This window comes from Morone saxatilis, unplaced genomic scaffold, assembly GCF_004916995.1.
Source record: "Morone saxatilis isolate NCDOM2014 unplaced genomic scaffold, NCSU_SB_2.0 Contig12, whole genome shotgun sequence".
In the NCBI taxonomy this organism is placed as follows: Eukaryota; Metazoa; Chordata; class Actinopteri; family Moronidae; genus Morone; species Morone saxatilis.
This window is the reverse complement of record NW_023339674.1, coordinates 17709413-17723524: the sequence shown is the minus strand read 5'-3', so window position 1 is coordinate 17723524 and position 14112 is coordinate 17709413. Positions and strand designations below refer to the sequence as shown.

Sequence of the window (14112 nt, the reverse complement as noted above, 5' to 3'; positions counted from 1 at the left end):
CATGTCCGTTTTAATAACGGCATTGCTTTTGCCTTACATCCTTACTAAGGCCACACCTCTACGAGGGCAGGTACATTTCTCATTCATTTTCTTCCATCTATAATGAAATGCTGATAGAAATATTATTAAGTACAAAACTGTGGCACTGTAGGACTGCTGTTGCACTGAGACCAATGATTAAAACTCAGTGTTTTATGCTTGCACAGAGGTCACCTGAGCCTGTGTTTGAAGGTATACGTCATTGTTTTGTATCAGCTTTGCCCAAACTGCAACATGAGACCGTCGTTTTAAGACTGATTCACTCTGGAGAGCTCAATTCAGAGCAGACATAGCATACTTTCTCTTGGATGTATCACTACAGAACTTCTTTAACACTAGCTCAAACAAAATGTGGCACACCAGCTTTATCGCAAAAGAGACATTTATCAGAAAAGTATCACTTTCCCCTCGACTTAGTAAACTAAACTATTTTCAGATCTTACTAAAAGTTCTTTAAACAGCTGTCGTCTTCTAGTAAACGAGGGCTTGACAAAAGTGATGTGAAAGCGCTGACTCAGCAGCCAGTTATAGCAGAATTGGACAAGAGAGCAACCAAAGAGCCTAAAACAAAAAGGGGGAAACAGCAACATCACCAATTCATCTAAAGGATCTAAACATTGTTATTAACCTCTTACAACCGTGAACCCTTCATTTTAACGCAGGAGGTTCAAGGGGGATGAACTAATGATTAAAGTAGATTGGGCTCAAAGTTAAAATAAAAGTAAAAGACTGAAGATAAGCAGCCACTGAGATTAAGGTTTGGCAAAATATAGAGGACAAGGCTCCAGGTCAGGCCGTAATATATGCACATTATAGGCCGACAACAGTGGTAGAAGAAAATAAATAACCGTCATTTCCATATGAAGTCACCAGGAGGCACTGGAGAGGTGGAGAGCCACAGGTTGACTACTCACGTTTAAATCCCTGTTATCTCTCCTTTTGAGACCAATTTCATACACATATTGATTCAGAATCTGTGACTAACTGGACCCGAGATAAATCCTAAGCAACATGACTGGAGTTCAGTTCTGTTTTGATGGAAGATGATTTGTTGCAAAAAGTGCAATTGTATGTCTGTACTTCTCCCAGTGACAACTACAAGTAAATGTTTTGGTTGTGTGTAATAAAGATGGACATTGAAAGGCTTGCTTCTCAGTTTAATGGCTGTGAAAACATCCCATTTTGGATTCTCACTTTCTGGTATTACAAAATGACAATCAACTCAAAATATTTTTATTATATTATAGTATTATTATATTAAGTGTTGATTAAAAATGCCTTGCTTCTACGCTAAAAATAGCATCTAGTACATTAGTGTTCATGGCAAAGCTACTGAATATTTCATTGCTATGGGATTTTCTGAAGGGTTTGAGATGCTTCTATCAAGTTTTCCTACTAAATGATGCAACTAAACACAGTTACTGTATATACAGCTGTCATTTAGAGTGTAGTATGTCTCACAGTAGGTTGTAATCCAAGGAAAAACAGTCTCACTGGGCACGGGAAATGTTTTCTTAGTGCATTTACCAAGTAAAAATAACTGTCAGTGCACTGACAGAACAAAAGATAAAACACTTGAGGGGGAGAGGTGCACACGGAGAGATTACATTATTAGAAAATAAAGGAAGGAGGAATCTCCTTTCATAATCGGTCTTTTCAAATGCGGAGACGCCTGCGTTGATTTAGCAGAGATTCCTTCAAGGTTTGACCTGATTCAAGGTTTCTGAATTGAGCAGCAGTCTTACAGACAGACAGGGCGCATTGATTCATGATTGTCCCTCCCCCACTGAGTGACATAACAAAACTAAACGTGCATAAACTCGTTCCTCTGGCTCCAGTTAGAATTTTACACTCGTACCTGTTTTCATGCATTATACCGCTCACAAACCACAGGCACAAAGCATGTCTGTAGACCAAAGACCAAAGTCTGATCTCTTGAAAAAGACACAGCAGGCCAGGGAGTCTGCTCTGCGTGCAGTGACACCAGGTTGACATGGTCACTTGTGGCAGCCCTGCCACAGGCCAGAGGGACACCATGACATTTAGAGTCATATTTGGCCTTAGTGGTTATGGTCATCTCTTGCAGCGTCCCGTGATCTGCTGAAGCTGGGGAGTCAGCATTCCTTAAATAACCGTAGCACTGGCACAGGCTGACCAGCGTGAAGAAACACAATCCCCTCCCAGTCTCCATTACTTCCCATACCATCCCCATAGGGGTGGAGGCAGGAGGCAGAGAGCAGCCAAGCACAAGAGCAAAACTGACTTGGTGTAAACTGACCTCCTTAGTGAAGCCTATGGTCTGTCACCACAAGTGCTTAACTGGAGATTGATCTCCGTCTGCACAAAAACCTCAGGCAGATGACTTTTTCTTTCTAATAAATCGATTTACAAACTGGAGGGTAAAAAGAACAGACAAATTCCACTAAGTAAATGCATTTGTTTACCTGGTGAAGCAACCAAAGTGCAAGCTGTGTGGATCGGAGGACCAGCCTATCATCATGCTATGGGTCTCCCTTTCTGTGGTGACGAGGTGAAAAGCTCATCCAACAGAACGGAGGACATCCAGCACATATAAACTCAGTTCAGTGACACGTTTATTGTTGCCTTGTTTACCTGCTCCTGTCATTACGCAGCACGCCACAGCACGTATCCCGTCTGTCATCCATCCATCGGCTTTTATTTTAACAGCTTATTAAAAAAAAAAAGAACTGGATTAAAGTTTCAATCATTAAATGAATCATCACTTTCATTACAGTAACTTATAATTCATTCCGGGGCTTAAAATGTAAATGCAACACAGAGTTGCCAACCACAGGATGAGTGCCACTACTGTGATGTATAAAAATATAAGAGTCATACTCCCAGCTTATAATCAACAATCCATTACCTCACCACCAAGACAAAAGAGGTGACTTGAGCCAACAAAAGGTTTTCACATTCAAATGGGACTACTCATCTCTCACCAGTGTAACACTGCAGTGCCAGCACACTAGATTTATCGTCACTTCATATGCAAGCTCTCCTGGACTGCCCAGGAACGTTCATATCTGATACACGCTTCATATTTTAGTTTAATGATTAAGCTTTTATTTTTGTGGGGTTTCTATTCTGAGTAGTTTTAAAAACAGCTGCAATCATTAAAGAAACAAAGAAAATGAAAACTCGGTAACACTGAATCCAACTCCTGTGCTGTAACAACAGGCATTATTGTCAACTTTTATCTCTACTCTCCATGACCTTCAGCTCGATGACGCTCAAGTAGCCTTACTCATTTCCTTGCTTATGTCACAGCTAGTAAAAAAAGAAAGAGTGAGTCTCTGGGCTGCCAGTCCCGCAGCAGAAGCTCCAGTTCACTCTGTCCTCAGACGTACCAACAGAGGAACCAGCTGACAGTCACGTCTCATACAGGAAGCAGTCAATACACTCAACTATTGCTACTTGATGATGACCGGTGTTGCACAAGGTACTTCGATAAACACAGTAAGAGTCACAGATTGCACACACGCCGACTATCAGACAGCCTAACTGAATCAGCTTCGCATCTGAGACAACATTTAGCGTTGGGTGAGCTTACACTGGAATGATAAAACAAGCCAGTGTGAACTTCTTGTTCTCCTACAGCCGGGCTTTCAGCGTGGCAGAGCAGGTGCCTGGCAGTGTTTACACATGTTCCAGTCAAACAATAGCAGAACTGGAGCAACAGACCAACATTACCAGCTCCGTCTGATTACATTCTTGACCACACCACAACTTTTACATTGAAAGGCGTGTGTCATTCTGTGGCTCTTCCTCTTCCTTTACCGAGTTCCCAGCTCGCCCCTGCTGTTGGGAGCCAGCCAGTGTTTGAATTATGAGGAAGCCGGCGGGGGCTGAGCTCCCCTAAAAGATACCTGAGCCACTCAAGCAATATGAGCTCTGCTTCGGAGTGGTGGTGATAATAATTAGCCCTTAATTTTATTAATAAATGACATTTCAACCCCTACAATATAAGAGAAACTAAGTCTCCACACAGCACAGGAGCTGCTGGTCTAAGTTGGTCTAAACTTTAACAGCAGCACATTGTACACAGCTTGAATTTCTCAGGTGAGCCTGTGTGTTTCTTTTTTCAGAGTGGGATAGATTTCTGTATTTCATGACCTAATGTGAAAAGAGAAAAAAAACAGCGAATAAGAAGCCCAAAGCGCAGAATGATGTCAGTCTGACTTGAACCACATTTCTGTCTGTGTAAACCCAAGTAGATATCTTTTTTTTCAATCTGTGTTTGTGCACACGTCTGTGTTAGCTGAGGGACTGTTTGCTCTGCTCTGCGGTCGCATTGTTCAGCTTTCAATTTCAATATGCTCCTTTTAAATAAACATAGCTTTGAGTATACTGAGGGCACTCCTGTGTGTATACTAACATAAAGTAATGTATACACACATATAATGTAATAAGTCTACACATGCCTGTGCATGATTACCGATGGGTGGTTGAACATCATCAATGATCTGAGACTGGGCTGCAACAAAAGCTGGTAACAGTCACAATAACAGTGCTTAGATACACACGTGCAGTCTTCATGTGTGTCAGATAGCACACTGACTGAGTTGCTGTATATCACTGATAGGTCTGTTTTTAATGCACACAGCTTACTAAACAATAGACCCAATCTAAAGTACCAAATTTGAGATCCTGTCTCCTAAACTGTTGGCCTGCGCTGGGACACTCCCCCAACCAGAAACATTTAAAATGTGACGTGAACGTTTGTGCCAGCTGAGGTGTAAAATGGTGCAGCACAGGCTTATATCACCCTATCGCTCTGAACTTTCCACAAACTAAGCACCCGCTACTATACCATGCAGATATCGGATTACTCCACATCCCTATTCTGGTCAAACTATGAGTAAGGGTTTAACACAGATAACAGGGAAACGGTGATATAGTAAGCAGCTTCGGTGGGTGGTGAGTCAGTACAAGAGCCAATTCTCAATAAAAAAGGTGCTTCTTAACTGTAAAAGTCCACCTTTCCTCCGCACACAGAACTCCTTATTAGGATAGTTTCTTTAATATAAATGTGTATTACTAGCATACTTTAAATTGCACAAGAATATGCTTTGAACACGTCTTTGTGGAACAACGGCGCTAAAGACGTGGCAGCGCTCTACTCCTCCAGGAAAGTCCTGCCAATATTAATTGTGTCGAGCACAAGATGCTTCAGACAATCACACTGAGTACCGTCCTGCCGCTTTATGAAAAACAACAACCTATCCTGAATCACAAGCTCTATGTAGGAAAGGCAGTGGCACAAATCCTTGTGACTGTGTAAGTTTTAGTCAAAATAAGAATCCGATTATGCTCGTCACACTACTTTGTCTAGCATGCTTCATGATGAAGTCGAAATTCAGCAAATATGACAACTTAAACAAATGATTATCATCGCAAAAACAATGTGCAGTCACGTGAGAATGGTCGTCATCTCTAACAGAACAAAAAGGTCCGTTAAAACAAATCTTTCCCAATGGAACTACAATTAAAATATCAATACAAAATAGAATATAAAAACGCACATTGACGATTTCTTCTGTGTCACACATTGATTTATTGAGTTCCTACAGTAGTTCCCCCTCATGACCTATGACAATTTTATTGTTTGGTTTATCAGCTGCAGTCCTCCTGCACGCAGACACTGAAGCTGGAGATAAGGCCCTTTCCTCCCTGTCCTGAGTGCCAGCTTTTCCCTGTCAAATATTTATAGAAGCTGAAACATTAGATGGCCATCATCAGACTTAAAGCTCTCTACGCAAGAAGAGCAGGCAACCAGCAGAGCCACTTCAGAGATCAGACCTCCAATCCCAACTCTTATGTTATTAAAGAAAAAGGCTGCTGACGATACAGGATGTGTTGGATCTACCGTTTTAATAACTTTGACGCACTTTTAACGCCATCAAGTGAACATGAGCCTTTGGTGGCAGTCAGTGGAGAGAGGGGGTTGGGAAAGGAGATGGCCATCTTTCGCATGAATACTGGGTACTTTTCCAAATTATTCACCATGCTGTCATTAGATACTCAACCGAGGCAACGCTTTCCTTGAGTTAACAACTGAAGGAGAGAAAAAATAAATAAATCAAAGTCATCGAGAAGTCAGGGCTTATATTTCCAAACGGTGGCTGTTATGTGTGGGCAGCTGCTGGCTAGTTTAGCTAGCAAGGATTGGCCAGATTTTTTTTTTGTTGTTTTTTTTGTGTGTTTTTTTTTGACAGCTTAACAAACTTTCTGGAAACATCTGTATACACAAACAGAAGCTACTCCACGTTGTTTTCAATTAAAATAATTCTTACACTTTACTATAAAACACTCTGTGAAGGCAAGTTAGCAACAAAAAAACCGAGTTAAAAAAAAACACAGTTCACTCCAAACTAAAAACTACCTCAATAATAATAATAATAATAATAATAATACGATGAAACAACTACAAGGGCTCAGTAACCAGCAGCAGGGGGCAGCGAGCCTGATAAATGCCCGAGTGCGGTGCTCAACAGTCGGTGTGGACACTGAGTGAGTCTGGGTGTAGCTACGAGACGGTGAACTGCTAACGCTCAACAGCAGCGACCAACGGCCGGTTCGAGAGCCGTTGGCCGCACTTAACGTACGAAGCCAGAAACTAACCGGGCTTCACGCAGCCCGTCGTGGCCGAGCCTCAGCGTGAAGGCAGCGGCAGACCAGAGTGGAGGCACTGACCTCACTCTGCCTGTCACAGCCGCCCGGACACACTTCAAACACACACACACACACACACACACACACACACACACACACAAAAAACGTCAGTACCGACAACGGACCGTTTACCTTGCCGCTCTGATAGCCTTCAAACGCTCTCAGCGCGCTGTCAGTGAGTTTAACGTGGAAGACGGAGACATTGCTGCCGTTGCTCACTCTTCCACAGGACAGTCCGTAGCACTGCTCCTCCTTCAGCGCCGCCATCTTGCTACCGTTCCCACCACGCGCACGGACGCACTCTGTCGTCAACCGAGAACTCCCGTTGCTTTTCACTGAATATTCAATGAGCGCTCACTGCCGGGGAAGTCACAGGGCAGCGGCGGCGAGCCCCTATATAGGCACACACGTGTAGTTTAATGCAATTATATTTGCACTACGGCAACGCATGGCGCTCGGTAGAGTAGATTTAGTACGTTATAGTTGTGTTGTCGGTGCTGTTAAACTACTAAATTACTCAATTTAAAACTAATCCGGAGACGAGAGGTTGATTCGGATAATTCGTGTTTTTTTTTTTTTTTTAAATACTACTGTTTTATTTTGTAATTATATGTTATAGTTATTAATAGTGGACAAAATTCAATATTCCTCGCAGTATTTAAGAATGAGGATTGCACAGCAGCAATGCGTAGGAAGGGGGAAACGATAGGTCATCTGATTACGTCAGCAAAACGTCAATGTCTGGAAAAAAAAGAAAAACCCAGTTTGGGAATATCCAGAACATTTGGGAATGTCTAGCTGTAGACAAAACACGGGAAATGTAAATATTGAATATTTTAACACGGCAGTTTTGTTATAGGAGGACTGTTTTCATACAGTTTAGTATAAATATGACCATTAATTTAATGGAAGATGTGTCTGTCTAGTACACACGTCACTGATATTTCTCAATCTTAGTTTTAAAAAATGCTATAATCACCAGGAATACATGAAACTGGACCAGAAGTGGACATAGTTCACAGAATATCTTGTCAATGATGCCCGTCAGATACACAGGTAGAAACTGCGATACCATACAAAAAAGAAACTGCAGCTTGATAACAGACAAATTTTATTGTGATGAATATAAAATTAACAAATGCAGGGAATGCCAAGAACTCTACGATCACTTTGTCACCTTCTGTTAAGAGTTTATGCAACTTTTGGCTCTGTAGGACTACCATCTAATCTGAAGAAGCCACAGATTTAGTCATGTCACATTAACTGCGCGTGAGAAAGCAATGATCAATAACAGTGGAATAAATAAACACTCAAAGGAACGTAATCAAAGGAAAAATGTCACAGGCAATAAATGTAAGGGAGGAAAAAAAATACATACACACCCAACATTGTATTTGAAGGGTCATCCTTCAACATTTGGTCTTGATCATTAAAAATTGAGGTATAATTGACTGAAACTGATTAATACAAATAATTTCTCCTTCAGCATTCATACCCACATCACTGAGAAACTCTCTGTACCATGTTTCCTTGTTTCAGAAGGTAACGACTGCACCTTTAGTCACAAGAAGTATGTGTTTGAACAAATGTTGAAAATAAAGTACAGTAAATCTACTTCAGTTGATGTTTTACTGTATGTATGCACAAGTGAGCAGGAAACCACCCTGAACTGCAATCAAATACAGTCATGTATATTTATAAGCCACCTTTGTGAAATATTATTTTTGTTTGTTGTTGTTGACACTGTGTCAGATAGGCGCTATTTGAGGCTGCAGTTTGCTGTATTTTATTTAACTGCATTACGTTGTGAGGTGTCTCTTCCATATATGTTAATGAAGTGGATACAATTTTAGGAACACGCTTCAGTATAACATCACAACAAACTCCAGCCTCAATACATAACCAACTAAAGTAAAAGCTGACGGTTTTATTGAATTACATTGTACAGGTGTTTCTATTTGTCTGGTCACTTAGTGCATAAGTAGAGTCTGTAGAAAGGGTGTGAGAGCTAGCACACAAGCTAGCTACATTGCCATCGTGTGAGCCTCAAATAATAATGTGCATTACACCAGTGAACATGAAACATCATACTGCAATTAAAAACAGTGAAATCACATATTCTTTTTTGGATAGGAAATATTATTTAACCTGCACAATCTGACGCTTTAAAACTATAGCATAACATAGGACCATATCACAATAGCTATTTTAATGGGAAAAATATTCTTAAATAGCCTCTATCTGAATCTATTTTTATTTTATTTTTCATAAACTTCCAACATTACCTACCAAAGACACAAACAATGGCAGCAAAGGAAAATCGTGTCTGGTAGCGTGACAAATATGCATAAACCTACACATTTATAAGGTTGGAAATACAGTTCCCATATGCCAATATTGATGTTTTATTATTTGTCACATATAGTTCTCAAACATAGCAGAGAAAGGAGAGTGACAGTGAAGAGGCAACTGACCGACTGACATTTTCACCCCCTTTGACCAAAGGTCAGAAGGCACTGCCAGACGTGCCTCTGTGTTTAGGCTCTCACATCGCAGTGGCTTGGTCAGGCTTGGTTCAATTTCTTGCAGCTATGACGACGGATAATGCTACACCGCCAATGGCTACCGCAGTGGCACCGAACAGCCATTTCCAGCTGAGACCCTGGGGAATTAAAAGGAACAACAGTGATGTTAAGTAGGTTGAATAATATTGTGACACAGCTCAAAGCGAAATATTTCATCTCACTTCAAGATTTGATATATAACTGACACTCTGTTTATTACCACACCTTGACAATTACATACACATCATTCCAAAATAACTAATGAAAGTGTGTGAGCATCATGATGGACAGAGGTTCAAGCTGTATTCTAACCCAACATTTCAAAAACCTGAACACTTTTGTTTCTAAGGGAATGACAGTCTCACCCATGAAGACTTGGCCCGGTGTTTCTGTGTGTTGCCGCTGCTACTAGTGGGGTTACCCAGCATCTTCTTATACATGGCCTGCTCTGCTCCTCTCTGCTCCGAGTTCTTCTTCACCAGCTTGGAGAGCTCTGCGTGGATAGTCTATACAGAAGAGACAAGACAAATAGTTGCTGCAGGCTCCAGTTCAACAACCAAACCCCTCTATCTACTCTACCACACCAGCAATCCCAACGTGAGGGAAACAAAGTGATGGTACTGTATAACAACCCAAGACTGATTTCCTTGTTAATGGGAATATGTCAGGATGACAATACCCTTACCCCTTACATACACACACACACACACACGCAGGAAAACATGTTTATGCCATTCTTTGTTGTCTTATAAGACAGGCTTGCATCACAAAATTAGCCTGCCATTCAGCCCACGTCCACACAATTCCAGGATATGGGTTCAGTTATTCCTCCAGCACGGCCTCAGATCTGAGTCACTTTACTGCTCTTAAAACTGGCGAGTGACTAAGCAAACCAATGCCTTCAGAGACAACTAAAATGTTTATGCTTTGTAAATACACTTCAGAAAGAGTGATGAGAACCATTACACAGAGTTCAAAGCAATGTTCGCTTAATAGTAATTTTACATTGTTCTACCTTTAAATACATTTGTGGGAAGTGGGAAGTGGACAGTGGAGTGTCTGTACAAGTCTCAACCTTGAGGATTTGTTTGATCCTACCTAATGCTAAGAGTAAACAGATACATTTACAGCACAGTGTTTGAGCAGGGCACCCTCGGTAAGTTGGCACCACTATTGTGCAATCAGCTCGCCACCGAAATGACAAAAATGACACTGACTCGTCCCCAGGGCAAGGATAAAGTAGCTAAACAAACATGTAACATCCTGTCCTACCAACATCTGTGTGTCCAAATACTGTGCTGAAAACAGTCGGAGGCGGTCTAAACTGGAATTGAAAAGTCTGTGTGTCATGATAGAAAAACCAGACAAATAAATCTCCTCATCCATGCAAGTTGACGATAAAAGGGCGTGTATAGCTGACACCAGTGTAAAAAACTGTAGACAGCATGTCTGTCAGTGCCTAGAGAATAGAGCATAAGCACGTCATCCTGTCACTCCATGACGCCTGCGCCTGTTTAAGACCGCCTCGTTGATTACAATGGCAGTGTCCTTATATTGTCACTGAAGCACACCCACTGTTCTTGTTGTTAGAACATGTTATTTAAGGAGTCTTTTCATTAGTGTAGCTCTAAGAGGCACATCCATTTTATATTTTTATTTATATTTTAATAGAGAGAGGGACAGGAAAGGCAGGGGAGAGAGGGATACAGTAGAGGGCTGGATTCAAACCTTGATATGTTGTATATGCTCAACCAGGTGAGCTCAGATTAACTGCTATTCTCACACCAGTTTAAAAAAAAAAAAAAACGTGTTGACAGATCATTGCAAACTTACAAACAGTGGACAGAAATGTATTGTAACGACTAATACCTGGTTCGTTTTTGTACCACCTCGAGTTGAACTGATACTAAAAGCTGAAAATGAAAACACTGCAGACCACAGATTGGTCACGCAACATAGGACATCCTGCACAAACCTCGCACTTTAAATAGCCACATGAAAGTATGAAAGCGAGTGATGCAGAGGAAAGGGTGAGGTGTGAAGTAGCAGTTAACGTACAGCATATGTTAAAGTTTGTCGGTGAAGAAAGGCTGCAGCAGACCAACATAAAAAATAAAGAAACATACTAACCAAAGTACTATCTACAGTGGACAACGAAGTAGGGGTAGCAAAAGCGTGTCGAGCTGTGCCATGTAGTGGAAATATGGCTTTTGTGACAGACCCATTAAAACAGAAACCCACCTAAGATGTAAAATTGCAAAATGTAATGTAAATGTTGGATGAAAAGCTTAAGTGGAGACCAGGCCATGTGCTATTTGACAGATTGGTTTAGGACTCAAGTGGGGGATTCTGGGCATGAGTACCATGCTGCTGCAGCTCACAGCTGATCCAAGAAGCCCACGCACTGAGCGGAGTTCTGTCAAATGGCCTTGTGTAGCCAAAGAACCACATATACCCGACTGTATAAGCAGGAGAACAGTAACAGTGGCGAGGTATTAGATATGGCTGGGGTGCAGGGCAAATCTATTTACAGCAACAACATGAAAACAGATCCTCTGAAATGATGAATCAGCAGCCCACCTGACCTTGCACTACCAACTAAGTGAGTTGATATTTTACCCTATAGCACCATCTACTGGCTATAAGCAAGAACTGAAATTTCTCTTTACTAAAGGCTGTGTTGTACCAAAAATAAATGTGAAGACGCCAAAAGTACCTTGTTGCTTGGTTCCAACTTCAGCGCCTTCCTCAAAGTTTGAATGGCTTCTGTGTATTCACCTTGTAAGGCTAGTACCTTGAGTGAAAACAAATAATTAATAAAACAATCTATCACTGACTGACAGAGAAAGTGAAAGAACAGCAGTGATGTGTACCTTGCCCATGCGGAAAAGTGCTTTTATGTTGTCTGGCTGGTGTTCCAGTGCAGAGACACAAGATTTAAGAGCTGCATCGTAGTGGTCCAGTTTCAGCTGAGAAGCAGCCATGTTGTTTAAACACTTCACTTTTACATCCATAAGCTCATTCTCCTCCTCAGGACTAATGTCAACTGCAGCAAAATAAACCACAACATAAACAAAAACTTTAAAACCAGTTTAAAAAAAAAAAAAGTTTAAAAAAAAAAAGAATCTTAAAATCAAATGAAATTACAAAAATGTCCATCAGTGCATCATTAAAATGTTAAATGTAGTCCCTGCATATCACTATCTAAGGTGGGCCACATTCAAGTTTTTGTAACCATTTAACATGACATGTTGAGGAAAAAGTCCCTCTTGTTTTGGGGTAAATCTAATACTTCCCCACCTTTCAGACACCCCTAAGCCCATTGCCCAATGACAGAAAACCACCAACGGTAAAACAACAACCTTTCACTGAGTCCTGGCTCTCTGGGCTGCATCTCACCTTTAGAACTAGACTCTGTTATCTGCAGGGCAATGCTATATGAGTTGACAGCAAAAGCGTAGTCCCCACGCTGATAATGAACGTTGCCTCTCTCTCTCTTGTGGCTGGCCAGGGCAATCTTTTCTGCAGGGGCCAACAGCTCCAGGTCTGGGGCATCAGTAACTTCCAGCAGTTCCACTTCTAGGGACAGCTCAGCATTGGAGGGGACCTCAGGTTCAATACTGGAAAGATGAAGAAAAACATTCAAGTTCAGGAAATAAGACACATCAAGCACAAGTTTACACACAAGGAATGTTGACCGTCAAATGTGCGTCACAGAAGGGTTCTGTACATCCAAGAATAACATTTATTTTTTATAAAGCTTGGTTAAAACTCTGCAGTTTATACAGCCTTTAGCAGTTAGACTGAAACACATCCCTACCTCCCCCGGACACCGTATGCGTAAAGGGCACCAGTCTGAATGAGGGCTTTCTCTCTCATTTCCATGAGCTGCACTGTGAGATCCAGAGCCTGAAAGGAGAACAATCCCATTTTAGTAACATACCGATATGTGCGTGTAACACTACAGCATAACCTGATTGACCCAATTATGCATAACCTGATTGTGAAAATCTTTCTATATAGTCTAATCCATCTGAAATTGTTCATTTTTACCTGAATGACATCTCCATCTCCAAGAGTGAAAGAGAGGTCAGTCTGCTCCTCTACAAGTGTCCCGTCCTTCAGGTACGTTTTAAGATTAATCTTTACGTTTTGTCCTTTCTGTGGTCGACTGTCTCGCCCTTCCCCTGCCTCCAGGACTTTTTTCTTCAGCTGGTCATTACCTGTACACAAAGATGTATTATTATTATATTAGTTTCAGTCAGTTACAGCACTGATCCGCGTCCAGTGACTGTGGAGCATCCACCACCACCACCACAAGCCTTGCTCCTGGGAATCAACAACACCTTGGCTTTGGATTTCATCATCTTCCTATCATCAATATCATCAATATCCACTTATATATAATATATAACTACTGCAACACGTTCTACAGGAATGTATTTGGCTACAACATCATATGTTAACATGATGATTTTGTTACAAACCTAAAACATCCAGCCATTCCTCCACTGGACCCAGAGGGTCTGGATCTGTATTCTTCTTCTCAGATTCATCTGTGTTTTTGCCCTTCCCACCCCCGGCATCTTCGAGAGGAGGGGGGTCGTCGTCAATGTCATCTTCGTCTAAAACCTCAAAGTCCTCCCCGCTGTCCAGCAACGAGGTACGTCCATTCTTCTTCGCTGGTGGCACACTGTCGTCAGAGGCGTCCATCGTCTCCTCTTGTTCAGACATTAGTAGAGTAGTCTGGAAGTTAAGCTTAACAACTTCAAAACAAAATGCAAAGTCATTGACTTCTCTAACCGTTCGACCC

General features: G+C 41.5%; 2 protein-coding genes across 7 annotated transcripts in view; both read right to left on the bottom strand.

The window, feature by feature from the left end:
* ell (elongation factor RNA polymerase II) overlaps nucleotides 1–7072 on the bottom strand; it is a 35038-nt gene extending 27966 nt beyond the window's left edge. The window contains exon 1 of one of the 2 annotated variants that reach the window (XM_035652706.1): nucleotides 6868–7072. In XM_035652706.1, the coding sequence (XP_035508599.1) occupies nucleotides 6868–7002 (135 nt within the window). In that variant the 5' untranslated portion in view covers nucleotides 7003–7072. The remainder of the gene's footprint in view (nucleotides 1–6867) is intronic. The other variant, XM_035652707.1, reaches the window with a different exon arrangement.
* Nucleotides 7073–7829: 757 nt separating this feature from the next.
* fkbp8 (FKBP prolyl isomerase 8) overlaps nucleotides 7830–14112 on the bottom strand; it is a 6953-nt gene continuing 670 nt past the window's right edge. For 2 of the 5 annotated variants that reach the window (XM_035653776.1, XM_035653778.1), the window contains exons 2-9: nucleotides 13787–14065; nucleotides 13353–13522; nucleotides 13120–13208; nucleotides 12699–12919; nucleotides 12173–12345; nucleotides 12016–12093; nucleotides 9665–9805; nucleotides 7830–9397 (exon numbers count right to left, since the gene is read on the bottom strand). In XM_035653776.1, the coding sequence (XP_035509669.1) occupies nucleotides 9311–9397; nucleotides 9665–9805; nucleotides 12016–12093; nucleotides 12173–12345; nucleotides 12699–12919; nucleotides 13120–13208; nucleotides 13353–13522; nucleotides 13787–14065 (1238 nt within the window). In that variant the 3' untranslated portion in view covers nucleotides 7830–9310. The remainder of the gene's footprint in view (nucleotides 9398–9664; nucleotides 9806–12015; nucleotides 12094–12172; nucleotides 12346–12698; nucleotides 12920–13119; nucleotides 13209–13352; nucleotides 13523–13786; nucleotides 14066–14112) is intronic. The other 3 variants (XM_035653779.1, XM_035653780.1, XM_035653777.1) reach the window with 2 other exon arrangements.